Source organism: Bos mutus, chromosome 29 (genome assembly GCF_027580195.1).
Source record: "Bos mutus isolate GX-2022 chromosome 29, NWIPB_WYAK_1.1, whole genome shotgun sequence".
NCBI lineage: Eukaryota > Metazoa > Chordata > Mammalia > Artiodactyla > Bovidae > Bos > Bos mutus.
In genome coordinates, this window is record NC_091645.1 from 10,893,512 (window position 1) to 10,921,093 (window position 27,582).

A 27,582-nucleotide genomic window follows, 5' to 3' on the forward strand; every position below is an offset into this window, starting at 1 on the left:
GTAATAGATAGACACAGCTATAGCTACCCTCTACATGCCTGCATCTTTCCCTTCTGCTACCAGTTTACAACTTCTTTTTCTCCCCCTTTATTCATATTCCACAGAATCCAATTGGCCTTGACTTTTTTGAGCACTACCATGCAAGCCATGGTTGCAGAGTTGGGGGGTCCAACCCTGGTCCAAGCAGTTTGGCTAGGGAGGAGAGTAAGTTGGGTTGGACTCATGTGGGGCAAATGGGCAAGGGCGATTACAGGCAGGGTTGTTATTGTTCAGTTGCTAAGTTGTGTCCGATTCTTTGAAACCCCATAAACTGCAGCACACCAGGCTTCCCTGTCCTTCACTGTCTCCCAGAATTTGCTCAACTCATGTCCACTGAGTCAGTGATGCCATCTAACCATCTCATCTCTGCCACCATTCTCCTCCTGCCCTCAGTCTTTACCAGCATCAGGGTCTTTTCCAGTGAGTCAGCTCTTCACATCAGGTGACCAAAGTATTGGAGCTTCAGCTTCAGCATTGGTCCTTACAATGAATATTCAGGGTTGACCGCCTTTTGGATTGACTGATTTGGTCTCCTTGCAGCCCAAGGAACTCTCAAGAGCCTTCTCCTGCACCACAGTTCGAAACCATCAATTCTTCAGCGCTCAGCCTTCGTTATGGTCCAGCTCTCATGTGCCTAGGTGACTACCGGAAGGTGGTTTTCCTTAAAATAAGGTTGAGTGAAGCACCTCCCTCTAATATACTAGCATTGTGGATGAGCAATTAAAACTGCCCCCAGAAAGCAGAACAAATAGCAAGTGCTAATGGTGTCCAGAGAAAAGAAAGATCACCACAGGCTGGGGTGTACTAATTATATGCTATAAGAGCCTGCAATTATAAACCCATAGATATGCAAATAAATGCTGATGGCTCAGCACTGCAGAGTACAAAGCCATTTATCCACGGCCCCTGATAAGTGGACAGCAAGATAAATGATTTGTTTATAAATTCTCTTAGAGATTATGCTAATGTCTCTAACTGCGTTTCCCCCCCTTCTGGGGACATCAGCAGAATGAAGAGAGCCTGTAGGTACCTTGGATTGCATTTCCGTATTCATTACCTTCTGACCTAGGAGGTTTGCAGTGGGATGAAGAGGCCCTTTCAGTTGTGTCTGGCTGATTCATACTGCCCAGAGTCATTTCCCCGGGGCACTTCTTTCCTGCATATATTGGAAGTGACGATAACATCTGTTCCTGCCACCCAGATCCCAGTGTCAGCTCATAAATTGGCATTTCTTGTCTGTCTGGCAGAGAGGTCATAGAGAATATAACTGCAGGGAAATAGCAGGAATGCTGACTGCTGGCATTAAGCCTTGTGGAGCTCAGAGCTGTGAAGCCTTTGAGGGGCCCCAGCTTCTGAGGTGAGTCTCACAGGAAGTGAGGGCAGGCGTTGCCGTAGCCAGACTTGCACATACACGAGCCCGTCCCTCTGAGAGCTGATGAGCTGTGCATACCAAGTACTTAAAGCTGTCAGTTTCTGAGAACACTGGAGTTTCTGTCCTTCTGTATTACCTGTAATTAATGATGATCTGAAAATCTGAAACCTAGTCAGGCAATTCAGAATAACTTAGGGCTTCTTGAAAGAGTTGGAAGTCTTTTTCTCATTGAGTCTTTTCTCTCAATGGAGAATGGTTAAAAAAAAAAAGCTATATAAATATAGCTTTTTTTTTTAACCATTCTCTATCCATTCATTCAAAGAGCCATTCTGTATGTTCAGATGGTAACTTTCATAGAAGGATATTAGTGGATGTTTTACTGTGGCTTATGTAGCATATAACACAAACTAGCAGACAGAAATCTTCAAATGTGAACTGCATTTTTATGTCATTTGAAAGGAGATTCTCTCTGATATTTTTAATTTAGTTATTTGGTTGCAAGAGGACATTGTCAGTATTTCAAGAAGTCTTTGTCAAGTCTGTCGAGGGTTTTTGTTATGTTTTGGGGTTTTTTTGTTTTTTTATCTACCCATCTTCTGAGAAATCAAGGCTTCACGCAATCAAGAAAAGAAAAGAAACTGGGTTTAATATGTCTACTCTTATCCCAATCCAGGGACTGAACCCGGGTCTTCTCCATTGCAGGCAGATTCTTTACTGTCTGAGCCACCATGGGCTTCCCATTCTTTACCCAGTGACTGTATAAAATAATATTTTTAAAAATAGAAAAGGAATGAAAGCCTGCAACATCAGTAGGAGTATCTCTTTTAATTGACTTTGATAAAACTTTGAATCAAGAATAGTTAAGCTTAAGCAAGGAATCAATTCACTATGAAACAATTCTGGAAGTGACTTTAGAAAATCTAAGACATTTACGGCTGCCCCAAATGCCAAATCTTCTAAAAATGTGAGCTGTGAAATAATATTATGTTCCTGAAATGGTTCCCAAAAATATAGGGAAAAGAATCATGAGTTCGGCACTGAACAATGTATCGGGCCTCATGTTTTTGGTCTTAATTTTATTATAGAGGTCAGATAGTAAAATATTTTCCATTACTTAGTTGAGTACAATACAGGTACGATTTGTTTTCCTTAAGGTATATATGTATTAAACAGGTTTAATTCTCATAATTTGTCTCCAAATGTAGTGCTACTGAGGTTAAAAAAAAAAAAAACTAGAAGAAAATTGGTAACATCATTTTCTTGGTCTATGGAGACAATATTAGACTGAGAAAATTGAATAAGCTCTCTAGGCAGAAAGTACAATATTACTGAAATGACATCACCATGAAAATGTTTTATGGCCTGAAAAAAGTCATTGATTCCTTTTTTCTTAGGCCCTGTGCTTGCAGTTTAGATTAGCTACCATTTTATGTATGTATTTTTTTTTAAATAAAGATGCAGTGAATTCTCTAAACAACCATGGGTTCTAAATTATATAGTCAGAAAATAGCATTCTTTAAGTTTTTCTGTGTATAAAGAAAGTGTTATTTGGACTGCTGACAGAGTTAAATGTATTAGTACCTTATGGTAAGTCCTATTTATAGTTATTTCTTTGTATTAGATAATCAGCCTTTTATTTTGTAGGAGTATATTTATTAATGGCTTCCCTGGTGGCTCAGTGGTAAAGAATCCACCTGCCAGTGTAGGAGATGTGGGTTTGATCCCTGGATCAGGAAGATCCCCTGGAGGAGGAAATGGCAACCCACTCCAGTGTTCCTGCTGGAAAATCCCATGGACAGAGGGGCCTAGCAGGCTGCAGTCCATGGGGTCGCAAAGAGTCAGACACGATTTAGCAACTAAACAACAAACAAATATCCATTAATATTAGGTACTATTTATATAATAAAAGAATTGTTTTTGTTCAATCGCTCAGTCATGTCCAATTCTTTGCAACCCCATGGACTGCAGCATGCCAGGCTTCCCTCTCCTTCACCATCTCCTGAAGTTTGCTTAAACTCATGTCCATTGAGTCAGTGATGTCATCCAACCATCTCATTCTCTGTCATCCCCTTCTCCTCTTGCCTTCAGTTCTTTCCCAGCATCAGGATCTTTTCCAATGAGTCAGCTCTTCATATCAGGTGGCCAAAGTATTCAAGCTTCAGCATCAGTCCTTCCAATGAATATTCAGGACTGATTTCTTTTAGGATGGACTGGATTGATCTTCTTGCAGTCCAAGGAACTCTCAAGTCCTGTCCAACACCACAGTTTGAAAGCACCTATTCTTCAGTGCCTAGCATTCCTTATGGTCCAAATAGCATAAATAAGATATTAATGGTTTATTTTTACACACAAAAATCTCCAGAAATAGGTAGTCCAGAGGTGGTATACTATCCTTCTACATCACCAGTGACACAAGCTCTACCAATATGCTCTACTATCTGAATTGTGTACCTTCATCCTCAAGGCTGCTTCATGGTCCAAGAAGACTGCTGAAGCTCCAGCAACTGTATCTGGATTCCAGGTCAGCAGAGGGAGGACGAGGGAAAGAGTAAAACTGCAGGGGTCTCAGCTAAGTCAGCTTCCCTTTAAGCAGCCATATCATAAATCCCAGAGCCACATCTACCTACAAAACTGAGAAATAAAAATCTTTATTACAGGAAAAGTGATGAATGAAAGTTTTGGTTTCCATTAATGAGAAAAAAGGGTTAAGAAATAGGTAAAATGAATGTTTGGGAAGCAACCCAGCCATCTCTGCCACAGTAGCACTGTTTCAAGGTGGAAAAATTGAAGAATAAAAGCAGGTCCTCTTGTGATAACCTACCCAGAATGATTCCCATAGAGCTCATACCTGTCTCTTCATTTCTTATTTAATTCATATTTATGCAGCCTATTTAATACAACACTTTTCCCAAGCTGAATTTTTGTGCAGACAGCACATTTAGGTACAAATAAGACTGTGATCTCCCAAGGTGACTTTGTCTAATAAGAATCATGCATCTTTCTGTCTCTAAAACCATGGGAAATATGTGTTAATCTTCGTAAAGCTGATTATGTCAAGAAAGCAAAAGCAACTCTCTGTGTCCAAATTATGAACAATATTCAATCTGACTGTTTTAAAAGATGTATTTCAATGGCTAGTTGAAAGTGTGTCTTCTTTTACATAACTTCCCACTGTGTGAATCACGTGTGTGTGTGTGTGCTTGGTTTCTATCCACTCTTTGCCACCCTGTGGACTGGTAGCCCACCAGACTCCTCTGTCCGTGGGATTCTCCAGGCAAGAATACTGGAGTGGGCTGCAATTCCACCTCTAGGAAATCCACTGGACCCCGTGATTGAACCCACATGTTCTGTCTCCTGCACTGGCAGGCAGATTCTTTACTACTGAGTCACCTAGGAAGCCCGTGAATTACTTATATAAACTGATAAAAAAAAAAAACTTGATTCACATTGTTGTGTGGCAGAAGCCAACACAATATTATAAAGCAATTATCTTCCAATTAAAAATAAAGTTTTGAAAAAGTATTAGTGAATTATCTGTAAAAACTGATAAATATACTTTTAAAAATTTATTTTTAATTGGAAGATAATTGCTTTATAATATTGTGTTGGCTTATGCCATTGGTTTATGCCATACAACAGTGTGAATCAGCCGTAAGTATACATATGTCCCTCCCCTTGAACCTCCCACTCACCCCATTCCACCCCATAGATTATCCCAGAGTACCACATTGAGCTCCCTTTGTTATACAGCAACTTCCTATTACTATCTATTTTATATATGGGCAATGCCAAAGAATGCTTAAACTGCCGCATAGTTGCACTCATCTCACACGCTAGCAAAGTAATGCTCAAAGCATAGTAAGTCTCCAAGGTAGGCTTCAACAGTACATGAACCCAGTACTTAAAGATGTTCAAGCTGGCTTCAGAAAAGGCAGAGGAACCACAGATCAAATTGCCAACATCCGTTGGATTATCGAAAAAGCAAGAGAGTTCCAGAAAAACATCTATTTCTGTTTTATTGACTATGCCAAAGCCTTTGACTGTGTGGATCATAATAAACTATGGAAAATTCTGAAAGAGATGGGAATACCAGACCACCTGAACTGCCTCCTGAGAAATCTGTATGCAGGTCAGGAAGCAACGGTTAGAACTGGACGTGGAACAACAGACTGGTTCCAAATAGGAAAAGGAGTATGTCAAGGCTGTATATTGTCACCCTGCTTATTTAACTTATATGCAGAGTACATCATGAGAAATGCTGGGCTGGAGGAAGCACAAGCTGGAATCAAGATTGCCGGGAGAAATATCACTTACCTCAGATATGCAGATGACACCACCCTTATGGCAGAAAGTGAAGAACTAAAGAGCCTCTTGATGAAAGTGAAAGAGGAGAGTGAAAAAGTTGGCTTAAAACTCAACATTCAGAAAACTAAGATCATGGTATCTGGTCCCATCACTTCATGGGAAATAGATGGGGAAACAGTGGAAACAGAAAGAGACTTTATTTTTCTGGGCTCCAAAATCACTGCACATGGTGACTGCAGCCATGAAATTAGAAGACGCTTGCTCCTTGGAAGAAAAGTTATGACCAACCTAGACAGCATATTATAAAGCAGAGATGTTACTTTGCCAACAAAGGTCTGTCTAGTCAGAGCTATGGTTTTTCCAGTAGTCATGTATGCATGTGAGAGTTGGACTAATAAAGAAAGCTGAGCACTGAAGAATTGATGCTTTTGAACTGTGGTGTTGGAGAAGACTCTTGAGAGTCCCTTGGACTGAAAGGAGATCCAACCAGTCCATCCTAAAGGAAATCAGTCCTGAATGTTCATTGGAAGTAGATGCTAAAGCTGTAACTCCAATACTTGGGCCACCTGATGCAAAGAACTGTCTCATTTGAACAGACCCTGATGCTGGCAAAGATTGAAGGTGGGAGGAGAAGGGGACAACAGAGAATGAGGTTGTTGGATGGCATCACCAACTCAATGGACCTGAGTTTGAGTAAACTCCGGGAGTTGGTGATGGGCAGGGAGGCCTGGTGTGCTGCAGTCCATGGGGTCGCAGAGTCAGAGATGACTGAGCAACTGAGCTGAGCTTATATTTGCTGGTGTATGTGTTTCAATGCTAGCCTCTCAATTTGTCTCCCTCTCCTTCCCTTGCTGTGTCCAAAGTCTGTTCTCTATGTCTGTGTCTCTATTCCTGCCCCGCAAATAGGTTCATCAGTACTGTTTTACTAGCACCACTATTTACAATGGCTGGGACATGGAAGCAATCTAGATGCCCATCATCAGATGAATGGATAAAGAGGTTGTGGTACATATATACAGTGGAATATTTCTTAGCCATAAAAAGGAATGCATTGGAGTCAGTTCTAGTGAGGTGGATGAACCTAGAGCCTGTTATACAGAGTGAATAAGTCAGAAATAAAAAAAACAAATATGAAAAAAAAAGAACAGTTTTTAAGAATCATTTGCAGTTGCCTCTTTTAAGTGCTGTATTTACCAGTATAAATTATGTATATGTTTAAATTGATAAACAGAAATTTATGAATTTACTGGATTTTTCTTAAAACAGAGCCGTTGTCTTCTCGAAGGGTAGATTCCCTAATAAATCTGGCTCTTTTATTTTAAAAACTTTTAATTCTTCTTGTAAATGTTACAGCCACTGGGATAGAACCAGCCGACTCCACTGCAAAGTACTTTGTTTTCCCACTGAGGTCATTATTCCATAGGACAGATAGGCCTCTGGAGTCCTCCTCAGCCCTTCTACTGTGTTGCACAAAATAAACACTCCAAGGAACCGCCTTCTGTGTCATGGAAAGCTTTGTGTTGAAAAAGAATCCAGGTCTCTAGACATTGTCTACGCTGACATCACATGATTGGCCACAGCAATATTATAAATTAGGTAGTTCATTTGTAATTCTTGGTTTACCCTCTTTTCTTCCCTGTTCTCCATTCTCAGTCTGCACTGACTGAGCACCTGTTATACAGGAGGAGCCACACTGAGGGCTGGAGCTTCAGAACCACGGACCGTGCCGTCACTGAGTTCACTTCCTGTGCCTCTGCTCAGGCTCATGACCGCCACTTGCTGCCTCCGGTGTCTTGTGGCCCCAGGAGGTGCAATTTGCGCCCCCTGGGTGTGACTCTGGGCATGGCCCAGTTTCCTGACTTGCTCCTTAACATTCCCAGCTAAGGCTACACTTTCTGGGTCCATGACCCTGACCGCTCATAGTCCTTTCATTTCAATACCCATCTTTTCATTCTTACATAATGGAAAGATATTGAAAGTACTTTCAGACCATGTACTTAAAAAATGGAGAAGAGAGTTGTGAAACTTTTTTTTTAATATGGATCCAGAAGCTATAGAAAATTTTATCTGATCATAATATGCATGTTTGTCAATAACAGCTATAAAAAATATTGCTATTTTAGATAATGTTTCAGTATCCCTAGATGAATTCACTTAATAGAAATGTTACTAAAATCTTCCTTGTGGAAAACTCTCTGAAGTCAACTCTAGGGGGCAGGGAGCACACTATGAATAAATATATGGAGGAACCTATTAGATTCTTAGGTAAAACCAACCACCCCCCACAAATCACCAAGCAAGAATTTTGCAGTATAAATATAGGAAGTTGTATTCATTTATTCATTCATACATGCGGTCAACATATAGTTATAGAGTATGTATTATGTGCCACACTGTACTGTAAGTGGTTAAAAAAATTAATGTAGTCTCTCTTCTCATAGAATTTATCGTATAGTGAGAGTGACAATAAAAATTAAAGAAAATATTAAAAAGGTTATTTTATGCTGAGAAAAGATTATTATAAAATATGAATGAAAGTGAAAGTGAAGTTGCTCAGTCGTGTCCGACTCTTTGCGACCCCGTGGACTGTAGCCCACCAGGCTCCTCTGTCCATGGATAAAATATGAATAGGTGCTATGAAACATTTCAAGGTGTCCTGGCCAATGTGGCCAGAGAAAGTCTATGTCAAGTTCACATTTAAGATGAGATTCCAGTGTAAGAAGGAACCATGTCAGAGGATCCCAGATTTTGGCCTTTCAGACAGGCTTATCTAAAAAGATACGACATTTAAAGGTTGATTATGACTCTGCTGGGATTCCCAGGAGGTTCCGTAGTAAAGAATCTGCCTGCCAGTGCAGGAGACGTGGATTCGATCTCTGGGTCAGGAAGATTCCCTGGAGTAGGAAGAAATGGCAGCCCACTCCAGTACTTTTGCCTGGAAAATTCCATGGACAGAGGAGCCTGACGGGCTACAGTCCGTAGGGTCCCAGGGTCGAGCATGACTGAGCACACATGCATGTCTCTTTCTGTGACTCTACTGAGGTATCTGACACGTGACTTTTAGTCATGCCACATGTCCGCCAAAGTTGTGATTTCTAACCTGGGGACCTGTTTGTGAAGAGCCTCTTAACTCAGGGCTCGTGAAACCCGTGGCGTTGTTCAGGGCATTTGCTGTCACCTATGGTAAGATGCTGCTCGCAGCCCGTCGTTCAGTCTGAGTGCTAACCCTGCGTCTCTTTCTCTTGTGTCACCAGGCCTCCGGAACCCGTTTACAGCACTGTGAACAAACTGTGTGATAAGCCTGCTTCTCCCAGGCACTATTCCCCTGTTGAGTGTGACAAAAGCTTCCTTCTCTCAGCTCCCTACCCCCACTACCACCTAGGCCTGCTCCCCGACTCTGAGATGACCAGGTACTGCATGCGCTTTCTCACTTCATCTTCTCCGGTTGCATGTGCTTCCACGAGGACGAACGGGTAGAATCCGCCTCTGCCCGCTGCTCTGCACCCTACAGCTTCCTCAGGGTGGAGAGCCGTTCTGCTCCCATGGGGCAGGGGGAGACATGGAGAGCATTGATCTCCTAGTGTGATCACAGAGCCCTTACGCGTGATCACATGATGCTCCAAATGTTCTCGGTCCCCATGCATTGTTAATAAGGCATTAATTATATTTTTCCCAAAGAATTCATTTTGGAATTTAATTAGCACCCTTTCCCTCATACAGAAGGTTCAAAGAGAACTGCGTTCTTGATTAGTACATTTTAAATAATAATGCTCTGCTCCATGCATCACATTGACTAAGAAGTTGATACTATTATTGCCGTTTCTTATTTTAACTAAATTATTAAATTAATGTCATCATTTAACTGACTCCTTTACATATTAACTCATCCAAAACTACAGAGCTAGTCGGTACTAACTAACCACAGAGAACATAATCTTCACCTCTACAGTATAATGCAAGGTGTTTATATCTGTTGTCTTACTTAATAACTGCCATTTTATGTAAGAAAACTAAAGTCAGAGCAGCTAAGGCAATTCCCTCAATAAATGTGGGTTTCAGATTTGATCATAGAATGTTTTGAGTTTTTCTACAAAAATTTGTAAATTGTTCTAAGTCTAAAGGTTAGACATAATTCTACATTATAATTCTAAAGCATATGTATAACAAGCAATGAACTCCTATCTTCCTGTAGCAGCCAGTCAGCGACAGAAAGAAAAAGAGAATACAGTGTTTCATTAGATAGTTCCAATTTAGTATAAAATGGGAGGATCTCAATTGTAATATTTCTACAGGGAATGTGGTGCTTGTGTTGTTATGTTTTCTGACAGAATATTTTCACATGGCTTCATAATATTATTAGGACAGAGAAAACATAGATTTTTTTGAGTGATTCGTAGTGAATAAGATCTCCTTAGAACATCATCTCTGTTCTTGGAGATTTTCAAAGAATAAGTTTAGAAGTCAATGATTTGCCTCTTGAGGGGAGTTAAATACCAAATTTTAAATTATATCTTAACATTTCTAGAAATAAATGAGAAACATATTTTTGGCTACGGTAGGGCATTTTCATTAATTTGCAACAAGCAAAGCCTAACGGCTTTGCTCTTTGAAAAATTCTTTATAAAAATTAATTAAATCCTCCAATATGTTTAACAAATCATAAATCTATTTCTTGTTACAGTGAACTATATGATTTTGAAACTAAGAGGGCAAAGTCGCCATACGGAAGTGAGGAGGCAGGCTACAATGATGACTTTCTAGTAATTATGCATCTATAAATAGTCAGCTACCTTAAGGCAGCTAACGTTTATTGAGCTCTTCCTCTGAGCCAGGAGTGTTGTTAAGCAAGCACTTCTGGTGCATTATTTCTGCTAACCCTGACAGTCACCTTATGATGTAGATGCTATCATTATCTTTGCTTTACAAGTAAGAAAATCGAGGCTTGAGAGGGTACCTGACATGCCCGAGATCACCCTGCACTGAGTGGCCAGGCTGGGATTCACATCCAAACAGCCATTAGCACCTGCACTCCCATAGGCATGGTGGCAGAGACATCTTTGCTTGCTGGCCAAATCCACCCATTTCTCTTTGTCTTTCCTATCTCTATTTTTATCCTGCCTTCTCATCTCCCTTCTTCTAGCTCAGTGTCAATGAATCTTTTTTACTTTTTAACCCATGTTCTTTTTATGAACACAAGAGTCACATTCCTTGCATTCCCCTGGGGGTTTTGATACATCCCTTCGTAAAAACTCACCAGTAAGTAGATGACAGTCCACCTTTGTGTAGACCCACCAGAAATGATTCTACTCCATTTACTTTCTGTAATCTGCATGATGAAAACCATATGGGATTTTTCCCAAATTAAAAGAAAAATTACTATAATGTTGAATATGTGTTTTTCATATTACATACCCTCAGCAGTCCTGACCCCCACAAGCCCCAACCGCCACCCTCTATCTTCCCCTTGGAAATTCTATTTTCTATTTATTATCATTCTGTCCCCTTCTTTTTCCCTCTTCTTTCCTTTTTCATATTTTTTTCTTATTTATTTGTAGAAAAAAATAACACACACATATCCATTTCAGTAGTATTGTCCACATACACAGATACTGAAATTCTTAGCCCCTTCCACATTTCTCCAGTTCAGTAAATGGCACATACATTTACTCCGTTGCCCAAGCCAAAACTTGAAAATCATGCTGCACACTTTGTTTTCCCTCACACCCATCATCCAATCCACCTTAAATACATGTTGATCCTACCTCTAAAATATATCTCAAATGTATTGATTCTCCTTTACTTCTCTTTCCACCACTTTAATCCAAGCCTCCGTCACCTATAACAGTCCCCTAATAGGTCTCACTCCTTCCACTATTGTCCTCCTGTTTTATTCTCAATACAGCCAAAGTGATCTGTTAAAAATACAGATCAGTGCGCACTCTCACCTTTGCATTAAGATAAAATGCAAAGTCATTAGCATAGCATCCAGGCCGTGCATGATCTACCTCTGCCTGCCTCTTAGACATCTCATGTCACTGCTCCCTTTGCTGACCACAATGCTCACACCAGCCTTCTTTTTCTTTACGAAATGCACTAAATCTCTTCCCATCTCAAGTGCTTCACACATGCTCTTTCCTCAAATCAAAAAGCTCTTTTTACACTTTGCCTGATGAACTGCTGGTCATCTTAGGTCTAAGTTTAACTTGTACTTCGGCGGAGAAGCTCCTTGAAAGAGAAAATCAGGTCCCCTGCTATAGTCTCTCTCTTTTCCCACTTGACTCAAGCAATTTATAGATGTACATGTGATTTTTAAACCAAATGGCTCTCTCACATTCTGGGCTGCAAGGTCAATGAGTGAAACGGCATCTATTTTGTTCACTGCTATATCCCTAACACTTAGCCCAGTCTGGCACAGCAGGAGCTCAGAATTATCGAGTGCCTAAGTACGTGCGGAAATAAGATCTACTGATAAGCAAACAGATACCTATCTCAGGAACAGGTCGTGACTCAAGCTGTGCTTTACCTAGTTTTTAGGAGGGGTATAAAATACCTCCATCAATGAACGAATCTGTGCGTGGAAACAAGTAACAGTGGACTAGAACTCGTTTTGCGTCCTTCACTTTCTCCTTCAGTTTTCTTAATGGTCACTGTCTATACTATAGATTGATTCGGTAGTTCTCAGTTCTTCATGAAGACTGGGCAGTTCCTTTCAGAGATTACTTGCTTTCTCTCCAGTGGGAAATACTGAGCAGATGTTTCTTGAAATACAGCCAGTAATTCTGGGGACAAGTTCAAAAATTCTAGTTCCATTTATGACACCCTCCCTTGCTTTTTCCATTGTGACCTTGAAAAACTTAGAGAACATCAAAGGTAGGCAAGAACTTAGACAAGCCCATAGCCAACAAGAGCTTAAATAGACAAGCACTTAGCCAACTCTGTTAATGATGAAGATCCCAAATCCATTGTCTTCATCAACAATGGACTCTTACTTCTACTCATGGTTAAGTAAAAATATTTAGGGATCTTTTGCCTTAAAAGAATATTATAACAAAATATCTGTCAATTCATCCAACCAAATTTTGTCAAGCATTGACAAAGAGCAAAATGTTATACTAAAGGCAACTTTTTACAAAGGTGTAAATTGAAAAGGCCAACCAGAAATGTTGAAGCAATGCCTCATCTTTAAGTTGCAGTATGTGTTAATGTATACTTTTCAGGGCATTTGAGAATTTCCCACAGGGTATTTCAGAAGTATGCCCACATTGATGATTGTAGTTATAGTCTTAGATGGCAGTGAAAGCTACTTCTGTGAAAGTTAGCCTGTGAAGCACCTTCCCCTGTGCACCAGTTCATCTCTGATCAACATTTGGAAGAATGGAGGCAAGTCAGCAAAAATAAGGAGTCAGGCATCTGTATTCTCTGCCTTTTGAATACCCAAGTTCTCAGCTCTTTGAACTAGCAAATATCCAGGGATGAATTAATTGTATACACAATTTACTGCCATAGCATCATCTCAAAGAAAAGAGAAAAATTGTAAGTTTTCCGTAGCAAAGCACTTTAAATTACTTGGCAAAGCGTCAGCTCCTAAGGCTGCAGATTATGTTTAGAGTAATTGACTTTTCAGACCCTGCAAAAGCAAGAAATGGGCAGAGCCTGGAATCAGACTAAAATTTGAAGCTCTATGAAAAACAAACGGTGTTTCTGTGAGGCTCTTGCTTATCCAAGAGGCTCTTGGTTTTTTAAAGAAAAAAGATATCTTTTTCTTTAAAAAAAAAAAAAATGTGGTTTTTGATGTTGTAATTGGTTTTTCTTCTTGGAGAGAATGTTAAGTGATTCAGCTTTTAATGTTCCTGGGGCAAGGAATATCATGTGCTTGCCTGTTTTCTCAACATATTGACATGTTTTCATTTGTCTTTTTACATAGATGGTCCTAATTATTGTTATACTATAATTGATAAACAGAGGTTGAGATAAACCAGATGAAGTCTAGCTAAAATATGTTGGCAGATTTTGGATAGGAAACATCTCTGAAGCATCTTGTGTTCATAAAACATCAACTCCTTGAAGAGCATATTTTCATGGAACTTCTTTTAGGTCACCAGGCATTTCCCTAGATGCTAGGGGTTCAGAGGTGAATAAGACCATGTAAATGAATAATTCATTGCTGTGCTTTGTGAGGTTCCTTTGCTAAAGGCCCCTGCTTTCTCCAGTGTACTTAATCTCTAGGTAACTAAAAACAGGCAATTAGAAGAGATACCAAAGGGAGGACTCATGCTCTGAGGTTGTCCCTTCTGTGGAGATGTGAACACACACACACACACACACACACACACACACACAGGAATGTTCCCCACTCATACCTTGTTTAATCAAGTTCTAGTATTTATAAGAACCATTCTTCATAGGAAACTTAACCTTATCTCTCAGGTCCATGAGGCTGTTACAAGACTTCAGCCATAAGCCAAAGTTATGGTGGCCTATCTTTGACAACCATCCACGCCTTATAAAATTTTAGAAAATCTATTAACATTTTACCTGCCTCAAAGCCTATAAGTTCAAAATCAAATATAACTTCTATGCATAATAACATTATAATAAAAGTACAGGTGAGTTTCTAAGGCTAAACGGAGGAAGTATCATCTACCTCTGCCTTTGCTTTTCTTCAAGTTTTCCCAAAGACGCTTAGTTCATCAGACAGATGAGGGAAGAAATGTGTTGCACGTCAAAAGCACAGGGTTAAGCCTCGTGATAATTAGCTCAGTATCTATTTATACCTCTCCATCTCCATAGCTGCAGTTTAGTTCTTCATAATTTCAACCTTATTTGATATGCAAACTAGTCTCCCTTCAAACTCTTATCACACAGCAGAGGGATCTTTCTAAAAACACAAACTGGAGCTTCCCTGGTGGCTCAGTGGTAAATAATCCACCAGCCAATGCAGGAGACATAGGTTTGATCCCTAGTCCGGGAAGATCCCGCACGTCACAGGGCAACTAAGCCCATGAGCCACAACTATTGGGCGCACTCTGGGACAGCCAGCAGCTCTGTCACTGGGTCATTAGGTGGGTCATCAGGTCAAGTGAGTGATAAAGTTGGAGGCACGGGCAGCTGTGGCTCATAGAGGGTGTTACGTGCCAAGCCGAGGATTTGGGTCCCTGTCCTGTAAGCAGTGTGGAGTTGTTGAGGAGTTTTAATGCTGAATAAAAACATAATTCCATTTGCGTTTTTTTAATTAATTTTTTTTATTTTTTTGGCTGTGCTGGGTCTTCATTGTTACAAGGGCTTTTCTCTAGTCACAGTGAGTGGGAGCTGCTCTCTAGCTGTGGTGCACTGGCTTCTCATTACAGGAGCTTCTCTTGTTTTCAAGTCCAGGCTCTAGGGCGCAGGCTTCAGTGGTTTTGATTCCTGGGCTCTAGAGCACAGGCCCAATAGTTGTGTGCATGGGCTTAGTTGCTCTGTGACATGTGTGATCTTCCCAGACTAGGGATCTAACCTATGTCTCCTGCATTGGCTGCATTATTTACCACCGAGACACTGGGGAAGCTCCAGTTTGTGTTTTTAGAAAGATCCCTCTGCTGTGTGAGAAGAGTTTGAAGGGAGACTAGTTTGTATATCAAATAAGGTTGAAATTATGAAGAACTAAACTGAAGCTATGGAGTTGGAGAGATATAGATAGATATTTAACTAATTATCAGATAGGCTAAATGGTGAAGTGAAGTGAAGTCGCTCAGTCGTGTCTAATTCTTTGCAACCCCGTGGACTGTAGCCTGCCAGGCTCCTCTGTCCGTGGGATTCTCCAGGCAAGAATATTGGAGTGGGTTACCATTTCCTTCTCCAGGGGATCTTCCCGACCCAGAGATCGAACCCGGGTCTCCCACATTGGAGGCAGACACTTTAACCTCTGAGCCACCAGGGAAGCCCAGGCTAGATGGTACTTAGTGACAGATTTAAGAGGAAGAATTTTCTAGCTTGGAGTATCTACTAGGTAGTGTTTGCATCACTTCTTCTTGGAGACAGGGGACACTCTTGTCCTCAATTTCATTGTTCAGTCACTCAGTCATGTCCAGCTTTGTGACCCTGTGGACTGTAGCACACCAAGCTTCCCTCTCCTTCACCATCTCCTAGAATTTGCTCAAACTCATGTCCATTGAGTCAATGATACCATCCAACCATCTCATCCTCTGTCATCCCCTTCTCCTCCTGCCTTCAATCTTTCCCAGCATCAGGGTCTTTTCCAATGAGTTGACTCTTTGCATTAGGTACCCAAAGTATTGGAGATTCAGCTTCAGCATTAGTCCTTCCAAAGAATATTCAGGGTTAATTTCCTTTAGGATGGACTGGTTTGATCTCCTTGCAGTCCAAGGGACTTTCAAAGGTCTTCTCCAGCACCATAATTTGAAAGCATCAATTCTTTGATGCTCAGTCTTCTTTATAGTCCAGCTCTCACATCCATACATGACTACTGGAAAAACTATAGCTTTGACTATACAGACCTTTGTCCTCAAAAATTTGAAGCTCTGTAGAAGGAAAATTAATGGAAGGAAAGGGAGGCAGAGTAGAGGGAAGGTGTCTTCCTCGAGATGAAGGCAACCAATGTCATAGAGGAGCCAAGGACTGTGTCCAGACTGTCTAGGTTTGAGGCCTTCCTTTGACCTTTCATTCACCAGAAAAGGGGAAAATAATCATATCTGGGCTGTGCTCCTCTTAGGATTGTTGTGAGGATCCAGGGAAGTGGAGAAAATGAATCTTTATCTAGGCACCACATACATTAGTCATTATTGTTTTCACGTGCTTATTCTATTGTAAAGCCTTGAGCTAATGTATATTTATTTTTAGTGTTATAACAAATCAGGTGAATATTTATCAGCACAGGTATATGCCCAGATGCCATAAGAAAGCTGTGGATGTTCATTTCTTTTATCATTCTTAAGGGCAGCATCCTCCTTGTTACCACTGGCAAAGTCATATGTTTCCCCCTTTATTATTACATTTATAGTTATCCCTGTAAAAGATGGCATATTTCTGAAGTACACGTGTGCATGCTAAATGACTTCAGTCATGTCCAGCTCTTTGTGACCCTATGGACTGTAGCTGGTCAGGCTCCTCTGTCCATGGGATTCTCCAGGCATGAATACTAGAATAGGTTGCCATGCCTTCTTCCATGGGATTGAACCCACATCTCTTACGTCTCCTGCATTGGCAGGCAGGTTCTTTACCATTAGCACCACCTGGGGAGCCCCGTATGTGGCCTCATATATGTTTTTTAGTCTACTTACGTAGCAGTATTTCTAGCCCATGTGTAACTTTTAGGAATGTAGACAAAATGATAGCTACTCTGGAGCACAGATTAGTAGCCAGACACTTTCCATATGTATACATACTTGATTCTAAGTATCCCAACAACTTTGCAGAGGGTGGGTTTTGATGTAGTAAAGGGGAGAGCCAGGACTCCAGTGGGGGCTTTCCCACAGCAGACAGGCTTCTGCTCTCGGGAGCCGTAATCCTTCTCATTCACCGTGGCTCGTCACTCAGTCCCCCACATCTTATATCCACGCTGCCACAAATCTGTGGCTCCTGAAAGCAAATTTGAGCTTTGTTCACATGATGTAATCTGGAAAATGCACCATTAAAAGAAGAAAGAAGATGCTTAACAAATCATTGACCTTCTTTTGCCTTCTTTAAAAGGCTGATATAATCTGAAAGAATTCTTAATTTCATTTTTAATTAAAATCAGGAGAGGAAACCCTCTGGGCATGGCTCTTAAGGCCCGATTCCTTCTCGCGTTTCTGCAGCAGCTTCTCCTTCAAAGGCCTTCGCTGCTTTTTTGAAGTAGAGTGATCACCAAGCCCAATTTGAATTAAGGACACTAAAGAGAAATTAATTGACTCCCGCAAAGTCACAGAGGTGGCTCTTGCCACATTCCATTTTATAGCCTCTTTTCTGTGCAGGGATTCTCACTGAAAGAAACCCCCTTGCTTTGAAATTAATGAATTTTCTATATAGACCCTTTAAAAATTTTGTTAACTTTTTATTTTATGTTGGAGTATGGCCGATTAGCAATGTTGTGATAGTTTCAGGTGGACAGCAAAGGCGGACTCGGCCATACATATACATGTATCCGTTCTTACCCAAACTCGCCTCCCATCCAGTCTGCCACATAACACTGAGCAGTTCCCTTTGCTGTACAGTAGGGCCTTGCTGGTTATCTGTTTTAAATATAGCGGTGTGTACCTGTATATTCATGCGTGCATGCTCAGTCACTTCAGTTGTGTCCAGCTCTTTGTGACCCTGTGGATTCCTTGCAGCACCAGGCATCTCTGTCCATGAGATTCTCCAGACAAGAATACTGGAGTGGGTTGCTGTGCCCTCCTCCAGGGGATCTTCCTAATCCAGGGATCAAACCCAGGTCTCCTGCACTGCAGGCGGATTCTTTACCACTAAGTCACCGGGGAAGCCCATACACATATATAGACCCTTAAAAAAAATACCATTTATTGTTGCTCTTCACTTTCTTCTTAGAGATCTAGGAGATGTTCTTTCATTAAGAATTCAAGAATTTGGGGGCACATTTAAGATCACATCATGTAGTGTGAAGGAGGGAAGAAGGCAGGCTACTCACTCTGTTCCTAAACTCTCATTTACTCTTTGCAATAACCCTGGCAGGTCCAGAGAGGGAGTCTCAGGGGAGCTTGGAAATGAACTCAGATTGGTCTTATTCCAAAATTCCTTTCTTGAGACATTCAAATAACTCTCTGTGGTGCAACAATCTAAATTTAATTGACTAGCTGTTTTTAAAAAGCCAGATTATTTACCTACCTGAGCTGTTATGAGTATTTTCCCTCGGTTTTAGTATATTTTTTTTTTGTTGGGGGAGCAGTATTTGTTTTTACTTTAGTAAACCAGTGTGTTATTGGAAGCCATAAGAAACTGAAAGATAAGCTTAATTTCAAAAGCAATTCTTTGCGGAGGCAAAGTAGCTGTGAGAAAACGCTATGGAAAATCACTATAGCAACAAATTATAGAAACTCAGAAAGAATCAAGACAGTGACATCGAAGCATAACACCCACAGCACAGATACAAATTTAAACCACTGATGTGTGTTGAGTGCTTTTATGTACATGGTACTGTTCCAAATTTTATAGGTACTAACTCATTTTATCCTCATGACAATCTCTGGGGTAGATACAATTATTCTAATTTTGCAGAAAAGCTCGGATACATCTTTTACAAATGGAAACAATGGGATGAGATTGTTAAAACGGAGTATACCAGGACTTGGAATATTAATTTCATTAGAGCAAGGGTTTTGTTGTTTTATTTACTGTCGTATTTCCTGTCCCGACATGTGGTCCTGATAGTTATACTGATGATGATAGTGATGAAGGAGAAGAAGAAATCATTCGCTATTGTTTACATAATCTTATTGGCTGCCAGACTGCACTTTATACAAATTAGCTCCTTAATTTCCACCGCGGTCCAAGAAGGTATGTGCTTTTATTACTCTCCCCATTTTGCAAGCGAAGAAACTGAAGTCTGGAGAGATTAAGTGACCTATCTAAGGTCACTCAGGATTAGGACAGGATTTGAATCTGGCAGGCTGCTACCAGAATCGGTCCTTTCACATGCGCTCAATAAATATTTATTGAATGTTATTCTCATGAGACGTTAACACTTAAGTATTAAATTCTGAGGGGGATAAAATTTGCATCGTTTGATCATAGTCAGATTTCAATAGATAGATAATAAATATATGGTTAAGAGTCTATCAGATCAGTCGCTCAGTCGTGTCTGACTCTTTGCGACCCCATGAATCGCAGCATGCCAGGCCTCCCTGTCCATCACCAACTCCCGGAGTTCACCCAGACTCACGTCCATCGAGTCAGTGATGCCATCCAGCCATCTCATCCTCTGTCGTCCCCTTCTCCTCCTGCCCCCCTACAATAAAAGTGTTAGCTGCCTCCACCACTGCCGAATTATGTAAACTTGAGCAGCTGACAACTACTCTGAGCTTCTGAATCCTGAATCTTATAATAGTGATAATAGTGGTATCCATTTCATGGGTTGCTGTAAAGATTTCATGAAGTTATATGTAAACTGCAGAGAGCAGTGCCTGATAAGTATGAAGCGCCCTGTTAATGTTGGCTATTTATATGTGTGAATTAAGTGACATAGTGTGTGTGCTCAGTTGCTTAGTCGTGTCTGACTCTTTGCGACCGCATGGACTACAGCCCACCAGCCCCCTCTGTCCATGGTATTCTAAGGCAAGAATACTGGAGCGGGTTGCCATTTCCTACTCCAGGGGATCTTCCTGACCCAGGGATCAAACCTGTGTCTCTTATGTCTTCTGCATTGGCAGGCAGATTCTTTACCACTGAGCCACCTGGAAAGCCCCAGATGACATGGTATGACCCCCTAAATAGATAGCTCAGGCTGAGGTGGGAATGAATTTTTAATAAAGGACTATTATACAAGGCCCTTTTCATTCATAGCCTGATGGTGAGCCCAGTGAATTGTAAAGGGAGATGAATGTTAGGGTTGGCAGTGTGGGAGGAAGGGCTGTGCAAGGCTGCTTATATTTGTACAGAGATCCAAGTATTTCAGAATGTAGAATTTTGTTTTCATTAAAGGATCAAAATTTACGTCTCGCAACAGAAAAAGTAAATCTTCCATTTCCACTCTTTAATTCAGTTCTGTAGACCTTAAGCTCATATGAAGTTTAAAGGATCCCTTGAACAGGATTTTCAAAGTCAGCAGAGGTGTGTATTCCAAACTGAATACTATAACCTAAGATCACTCTATTCCAGAGAAAATGAATACATTAGAGAGTGAAGAGAAGTTGTGTGGTTGGCTTTAAGCCGAGGGTGGGGAGGTGGCGCATATACTGGGCTCAGCTAACCTAGCCAGAGCCTTTGTCTAAATTTTAAAATCTCTCCCCTTCAAGATGAAAGACAAAATGTGCCAGGGTCCCCAGTATGACATGTAGATGGAATTCAGGTCAGATTTCAGCCCTAGCTCATTCCCTTGGCCAAGCGTTCTTATGAACAACCTGCCTAACAGACTGGATTGGCCCAGACTGAGGCCGGGGATGAAAATCATATTTCTCTCTGTTATGTTCATCCCTCTCATATTCTGATGTTCTGCTTCCTTACTTATGCCTCTGTCATCATTATGAGGCTATCATTCTGTCAAGCCTTATAGGTTTAAAAATAACTAGAGGCTAATACAAGTTCAGAGATGAACGATAACCTTGGAATAATCTAGTCAGACTTTATATGCTCCAGTTGAGGAAACTGTCACTCAGCCCACAAATATATATTAAATGCCTGTTATATGGTGGGGACTTCTGGGGATACAGAATCCAGAAATGGTCAGACCCTCCTCTCAGGAGGTTTAGGGACCACTGGGCCCAGAGGGTTAATTTTGTGGATATAATTGACATTGGTAATATGGAAAAAAATGTCTAGCAATTTATTATGGATTGTATTTTTCAAATATACATGAATTTCACTTAGCTTTCAACCTTATTTATTCTGAATCCATCCTATATTTCTCCTAGATATTACAGTTATAGATTTGTATTCATTGGTTTCTAGGCATTATTTCTTTTTTTAAATTTTTGTTTGTTTGTTTTTGGGTATGCTGAGCCCTTGTTGCTACACACACACTCTCTCTAGTTGCAGTGAAGTGAAGTGACAGTCACACAGTTGTGTCCCAACTCTTTGCAACCCCGTGGACTATAGCCCACCATGCTCCTCTGTCCATGGAATTCTCTAGGCAAGAGTACTGGAGTGGGTTGCCATTTCCCTCTCCAGCGGGATCTTCCTGACCCAGGGATTGAACCTGGGTCTCCCGCACTGCAGGCAGATTCTTTACCGTCTGAGCCACCAGGGAAGCCCCTCGTTGCGGTGAGTGGGGGCTACTCTGCAGTTGCGGTGCACGGGCATCTCATTGCGATGGCTTCCCTTCCTGCTCAGTGCAGGCCCCGGGGCATACAGCTGTATGCAGTAGTTGCGACATGTGGGCTCAGTAATTGCGGCTCTCAGGCTCTAGAGGACAGCCTCAGCGGTTGTGGCTCACGGGCTTAGCTGCTGTGTGGTGTCTGATCTTCCCGAATCAGGAATCAAACCTGTGTCTCCTGCATTGGCAGGCAGATACCTTACTACTAGACCACGAGGGAAGCCTCAGACTGTTTTCATATGAGATCGGAAGGTCGAGTAACAGCCCAGATTTCCTTCCAGCTCTCTGCATTCTCACGTGTCAAGCTGCTAGATAAAGTCTTACTGTCTTGCTAGCACTACGTTCCTTATAGGGAGACCTTCAGCTTTTCCTGGTCTTGAGGAAAGGCACTGTGAGTAAAAACAGAAGTCTCTGACCAGACCATCAGGAGACCCGTCCACCAGCATACCTGCTGGTCCTGCGGCCCTCCCTGTCTTCTTTGCAGAGGTTTGCTGGCTCATGCATTGTCCTGAACAACCACATCTGCACTCTTATTTCCCATTATTTCCCCAGAGGACACTCCTCACTTACGACAGGTCATTCTGTCTCCTCACCTCTGTCCCTGTCCCAGCCCTTAGAATGATGTCATTTCAGATCTCCATCTCCTCTTCCACGGCTGTCCACACCGGCGCTCCATGTGTACGCCAGCCTTCTAGGAGCTGGGCAGTGTCTGGCAGGGGCAAGATGAGAAGCCTTTCCTTCCTGCCCTGGACCAGGGCTCCCAGCGGGGCAGCTTGCATTCACAACCCTGAGACCCACACCTCCGTGTTTTGACAGGTACTGTGTGGGACTCTTGCTCATCTGGGGCTTTTTTGCTCAGGTGGGGGTCTTGCCATCCCCATTTCTCTTGCTCTCTCCAAAGCAGCTCTGTTTCTGTCCCAGCCAGACTCTTTGTCCTGATTTTCATGTTGGTGCCTTTTCCTCTGGGATCTTTGTGACCCATGAAAGCAGCCCTCTAATCTAGACTCTTTTCCAGCAGAGAAGCAAAGAAGACAGACTTTCCTTGGTTGGGCAGCATTGGTATTTTCATTTTCCAGAGCATCAAAAACTTTCTCGGGAGATGATCTACTTTTTAGAATCCCAAAGTTAAATGAAATTACAAAAGAAGGAATGGGGATAATGATTGTGGGAAGTCAGGAAGGAGTGGTTGGAGGTCTTTCCAGTGATGCTTCAAGGAGCTGCAGGCCTGGAGTTGGTCAGAGTTCCTAGAAATCTCTGGCCACAGACCTCTACAAATCACAGACAAGGAGAGTTGCATTCCCTGAGTCCTCCTCTGGACATAGACTGTTGCTTTCTTCCCTCCCTTCTCTCTAAAAGGACCCTTACTGTATTGCATGTTCTTGCTGCACCACTCGATGAGACCTCTCACATGAAGTATCCTGCGGCCCCCTCTGCTTCCTTAAGTCATGAGTGTGCGCATGCTCAGTTGCTCAGTCATGTCTGACTCTCTTGCAACCCTATGGACTATAGCCCACCAGCTCCTCTGTCCATGGGTTTTCCCAGGCAAGCATCCTGGAGTGGATTGCCATTTCCTCCTTCAGGGGATCTTCACAAACTTGGGATCAAACCCACATCCCCTGCATTGGCAAGCGGATTCTTTACCACTGAGCCACCAGGGAAGCTCTGTTTCCCTTAGGTCAGCAAGTGAAAATCCACATATATTCAAGAGTCGGGCTCTTTCTAACTCCACATCTGCCCACTCAAATTGACTCAGTCTTTAGACCCTTCCTTTTTTCGTGCTAGGTCCAAAGTCAGCTGCTGAGAGAGTTGGCCAGCGATCTTTGGTTCTTCTTCATGCATTTCCATCCCATAATACCCAGGGGAATAGTGAACCTGAAGAACAGACCAAATCACTCTGCCAGTCCTCCACGAGGAATAACACTGTGTAAATGAAAACGGAGTGTTTCCCTGTCCCCTTTCTACGGGTAGGAGCAATGTTATATGTTGTCCGTATGACACGTGAGCAGATAGTGACACTGTATAGAATGACAGGTGGTAAGTATTCACTTGACCCAATGACTCACAGTTCAAAAGGAGGCTGACATGTAATGGGAGCTCTTCTCCCTGCTGAAGGCAGTGCACGGAAGACTCGGTGACTGAGTGGAATCCTCGGCTCTGGGTTGTAGTTCACCCTTACTCTCTTGGGAGGAAGCGAGATGTACCACTTTTCCTGAGATTTCTGAATTAGGCCACAGAAACAGATTGTCTTCATCCTACCTACGGTGCATTGTGACAGGTGATGCCTACTGTTTGTTAAAGTCGCTTTTATTTGTAGTCTACACTTGTCAACAGCAGGCGCTCTGGGGAAACTGTATCGTGGGTGGACTCCTCGCGTGTGTCCTGGAGGGTTTGAGGGTGGGGTCCTTGGAACGTGCGCTGCTAGGTTTCAAAGGTGGGATCAAGGTCCAGAGCAAGAAACCTCTCAGAAACTCTGATTGACCCCGTGAAGGGTAATAAAACAAAAATCAATTCGACAAACTTAGAAGATTGAAAAGGGACAGACTAAGACATGCAAAAGGACTTTATTTTCAGCACCAGTCACTCTGCAAGTTTGCTCAGCATGCTAAGTAAATGTCAGTGTCTGGCAAGGTGAGGGTAATTGCCATTCCCTTTCTCTAACATTCCTTCTACGAAGAAAAATTTCTTTATAGTTCCAACTATAAAGAAAAAGAAATGCAAGAAAATATGTGTTGCAAATAAGGATAAAGCTAATGGTATATCCTGTGAGCCCTAAGCATCATTTAATTATAAAATGCTTGATCAGAAAGGATTAGAGAAGATTGCATCCCAACATTTTTTTTAATTGAGAAAATAAGTCCAGCAAAATTAGGAGACTTAACCAAGATCACACAGTCATATGAGTAATTTGTGGCAGATAAAGGACTCAGGTTAGAGATGTCAGGTGCCAATGCTTTTTCTCCCATGCCAGGTAGTAATTTTAACTAAACACAGTCTTTTAGGATGCTTCACACTAAGGAAGTTTACATATCATAGACCAAGCCTGGAAGGAAACAGAAATGTTCCTTCAGGATAACAGTGTTTACCTCGAAGGGTTTGAAAGAAATTGTTATTTTTAACTTTTTACAGTTTTTAAAATTCAGTTCAGTTTAGTCACTCTGTCATGTCTGACTCTTTGCAACCCCATGAACTGCAACACTCTAGGCCTCCCTGTCCATCACCAACTCCCAGAGTTTACCCAAATACATGTTCATTGAGTCGGTGATGCCATCCAACCATCTCATCCTCTGTCGTCCCCTTCTCCTCCTCCCTTAAATCTTTCCCAACATCAGGGTCTTTTCAAATGAGTCAGCTCTTCACATCAGGTGGCCGAAATACTGGAGTTTCAGCTTTACATCAGTCCTTCCAATGAACACCCAGGACCAGTTTCCCTTAGGATGGACTGGTTGGATCTCCTTGCAGTCCAAGGGACTCTCAAGAGTCTTTTCCAACACCACAGTTCAAAAGCATCAATTCTTCTGCACTCAGCCCTCTTTATAGTCCAACTCTCACATCCATACATGACCACCAGAAAAACCACAGCCTTGACTAGACAGACCTTTGTTGGCAAAGTAATATCTCTGCTTTTTAATATGCTGTCTAGGTTGATCATAACTTTCCTTCCAAGGAGTAAGTGTCTTTTAATTTCATGGCTGCAATCACCATCTGCAGTGATTTTGGAGCCCCCCAAAATAAAGTCTAACACTGTTTCCACTGTTTCCCCATCTATTTGCCATGAAGTGATGGGACCAGATGCCATGATCTTAGTTTTCTGAATGTCGAACTTTAAGCCAGCTTTTTCACTCTCCTCTTTCACTTTCATCAAGAGTCTCTTTAGTTCTTCTTCACTTTCTGCCATAAGGGTGGTGTCATCTGCATATCTGAGGTTATTGATATTTCTCCCAGCAGTCTTAATTCCAGCTTGTGCTTCCTCCAGCCCAGCATTTCTCATGATGTGCTCTGCATACAAGTTAAATAAGCAGGGTGACAATATACAGCCTTGACGTACTCCTTTTCCTATTTGGAACCAGTCTGTTGTTCCATGTCCAGTTCTAACTGTTGCTTCCTGACCTGCATACAGATTTCTCAAGAGGCAGGTCAGGTGGTCTGGTATTCCCATGTCTTTCAGAATTTTCCACACATTATTGTGATCCACACAGTCAAAGGCTTTGGCATAGTCAATAAAGCAGAAATAGATGTTTTTCTGGAACTCACTTGCTTTTTTGATGATCCAGCAAATGTTGGCAATTTGATCTCTGGTTCTTCTGCCTTTTCTAAAACCAGCTTGAACATCTGGAAGTTCATGGTTCATGTATCGCTGAAGCCTGGCTTGGAGAATTATGAGCATTACTTTACTAGTATGTGAGATGAGTGCAATTGTGCAGTAGTTTGAGCATTCTTTGGGATTGCCTTTCTTTGGGATTGGAATGAAAACTGACCTTTTCCAGTCCTGTGACCACTGCTGAGTTTTCCAAATTTGCTGACATATTGAGTGCAGCACTTTCACAGCATCATCTTTTAGGATTTGAAATAGCTCAACTGGAATTCCATCACCTCCACTAGCTTTGTTCGTAGTGATGCTTATTAAGGCCCACTTGACTCACACTCTGGGATGTCTGGCTCTAGGCGAGTGATCACACCATTGTGGTTATCTGGGTTATGAAGATCTTCTTTGTGTAGTCTTGCCACCTCTTCTTAATATCTTCTGCTTCTGTTAGGTCCATACACTTCTGTCCTTTATTGAGCCTATCTTTGCATGAAATGTTCCCTTGGTATCTCTAATTTTCTTAAAGAGATCTCTAGTTTTTCCTATTCTATTATTTTCCTCTATTTCTTTGCATTGATTGCTGAGGAAGGCTTTCTTATCTCTCCTTGCTATTCTTTGGAACTCTGAATTCAAATGAGTATATCTTTCCTTTTCTCCTTTTCTTTTCACTTCTCTTCTTTTCACAGCTATTTTTAAGGCCTCCTCAGACAGGCATTTTGCTTTTTTGCATTTGTTTTTCTCGGGGATGGTCTTGATCCCTGTCTCCTGAAATTAATTGTTTATAAAAAGCAGGTTTAAGTTTTGTTATTAATACTAAAAAATAAATTTAAAAATCCCCCATTTAGACTCAGCAATTTCACTGCTAGGCATAAACACAAGAGAAATGAAAACATATCTCTATACAAATGTCCAAAGTAGCATTAGTCATAATAGACAAAAGCTGGAAATAATCCAAATATCCATCAGTTGGTGAGTCGATAAAGACCATGTGGTATATCCATGTGGTTGTTGTTCAGTCACTCAGTCGTGTCCAGCTCTTTGCAACACCGTGGACTGCAGCACACCAGACTTCTTTGTCCTTGACTGTCTCCTGGAGTTTTCTCTGACTCATGTCCATTGAGTCAATAATGCCATCCAACCATCTCATTCTCCATCACCCCCTTCTCCTCCTGCCCTCAATCTTTCCCAGTATCAGGGTCTTTTCCAATGAGTTAGCTCTTTGCATCAGGAGGCCAGAGTATTGGAGCTTCAGCACCAGTCTTTCCAGTGAGTATCCAGGGTAGATTTCCTTTAGGATTGACTGGTTTGATTCTCCTTGCTATCCAAGAGACTCTCAAGAGTTTTCACTAGCACCACAGTTGAAAAGCATCAGTTCTTCAGTGCTCAGCCTTCTTTATGGTCCTACTCTCACATCCATACATGACTACTGGAAAAACCTTACCTTTGACTAAATGTGCCTTTGTTGGCAAAGTGATGCCTCTGCTTTTTAATATGCTGTCTAGGCTGGTCATGGGAGAAGGCAGTGGCACCCCACTCCAGTACTCTTGCCTGGAAAATCCCATGGACGGAGGAGCCTGGTAGGCTGCAGTCCATGGGGTTGCTAGG

General features: G+C 41.7%; 1 protein-coding gene across 8 annotated transcripts in view; it reads left to right on the forward strand.

Moving 5' to 3' along the window:
• Window positions 1–27,582, forward strand: part of DLG2 (discs large MAGUK scaffold protein 2) — a 1,083,296-nt gene that overhangs the window by 518,223 nt on the left and 537,491 nt on the right. For 6 of the 8 annotated variants that reach the window (XM_070365266.1, XM_070365267.1, XM_070365268.1 and 3 more), the window contains exon 9: window positions 8,971–9,126. The exons of the other annotated variants lie outside the window; for them this stretch is intronic. In XM_070365266.1, the coding sequence (XP_070221367.1) occupies window positions 8,971–9,126 (156 nt within the window). The remainder of the gene's footprint in view (window positions 1–8,970; window positions 9,127–27,582) is intronic. 8 annotated transcript variants of the gene reach the window in all.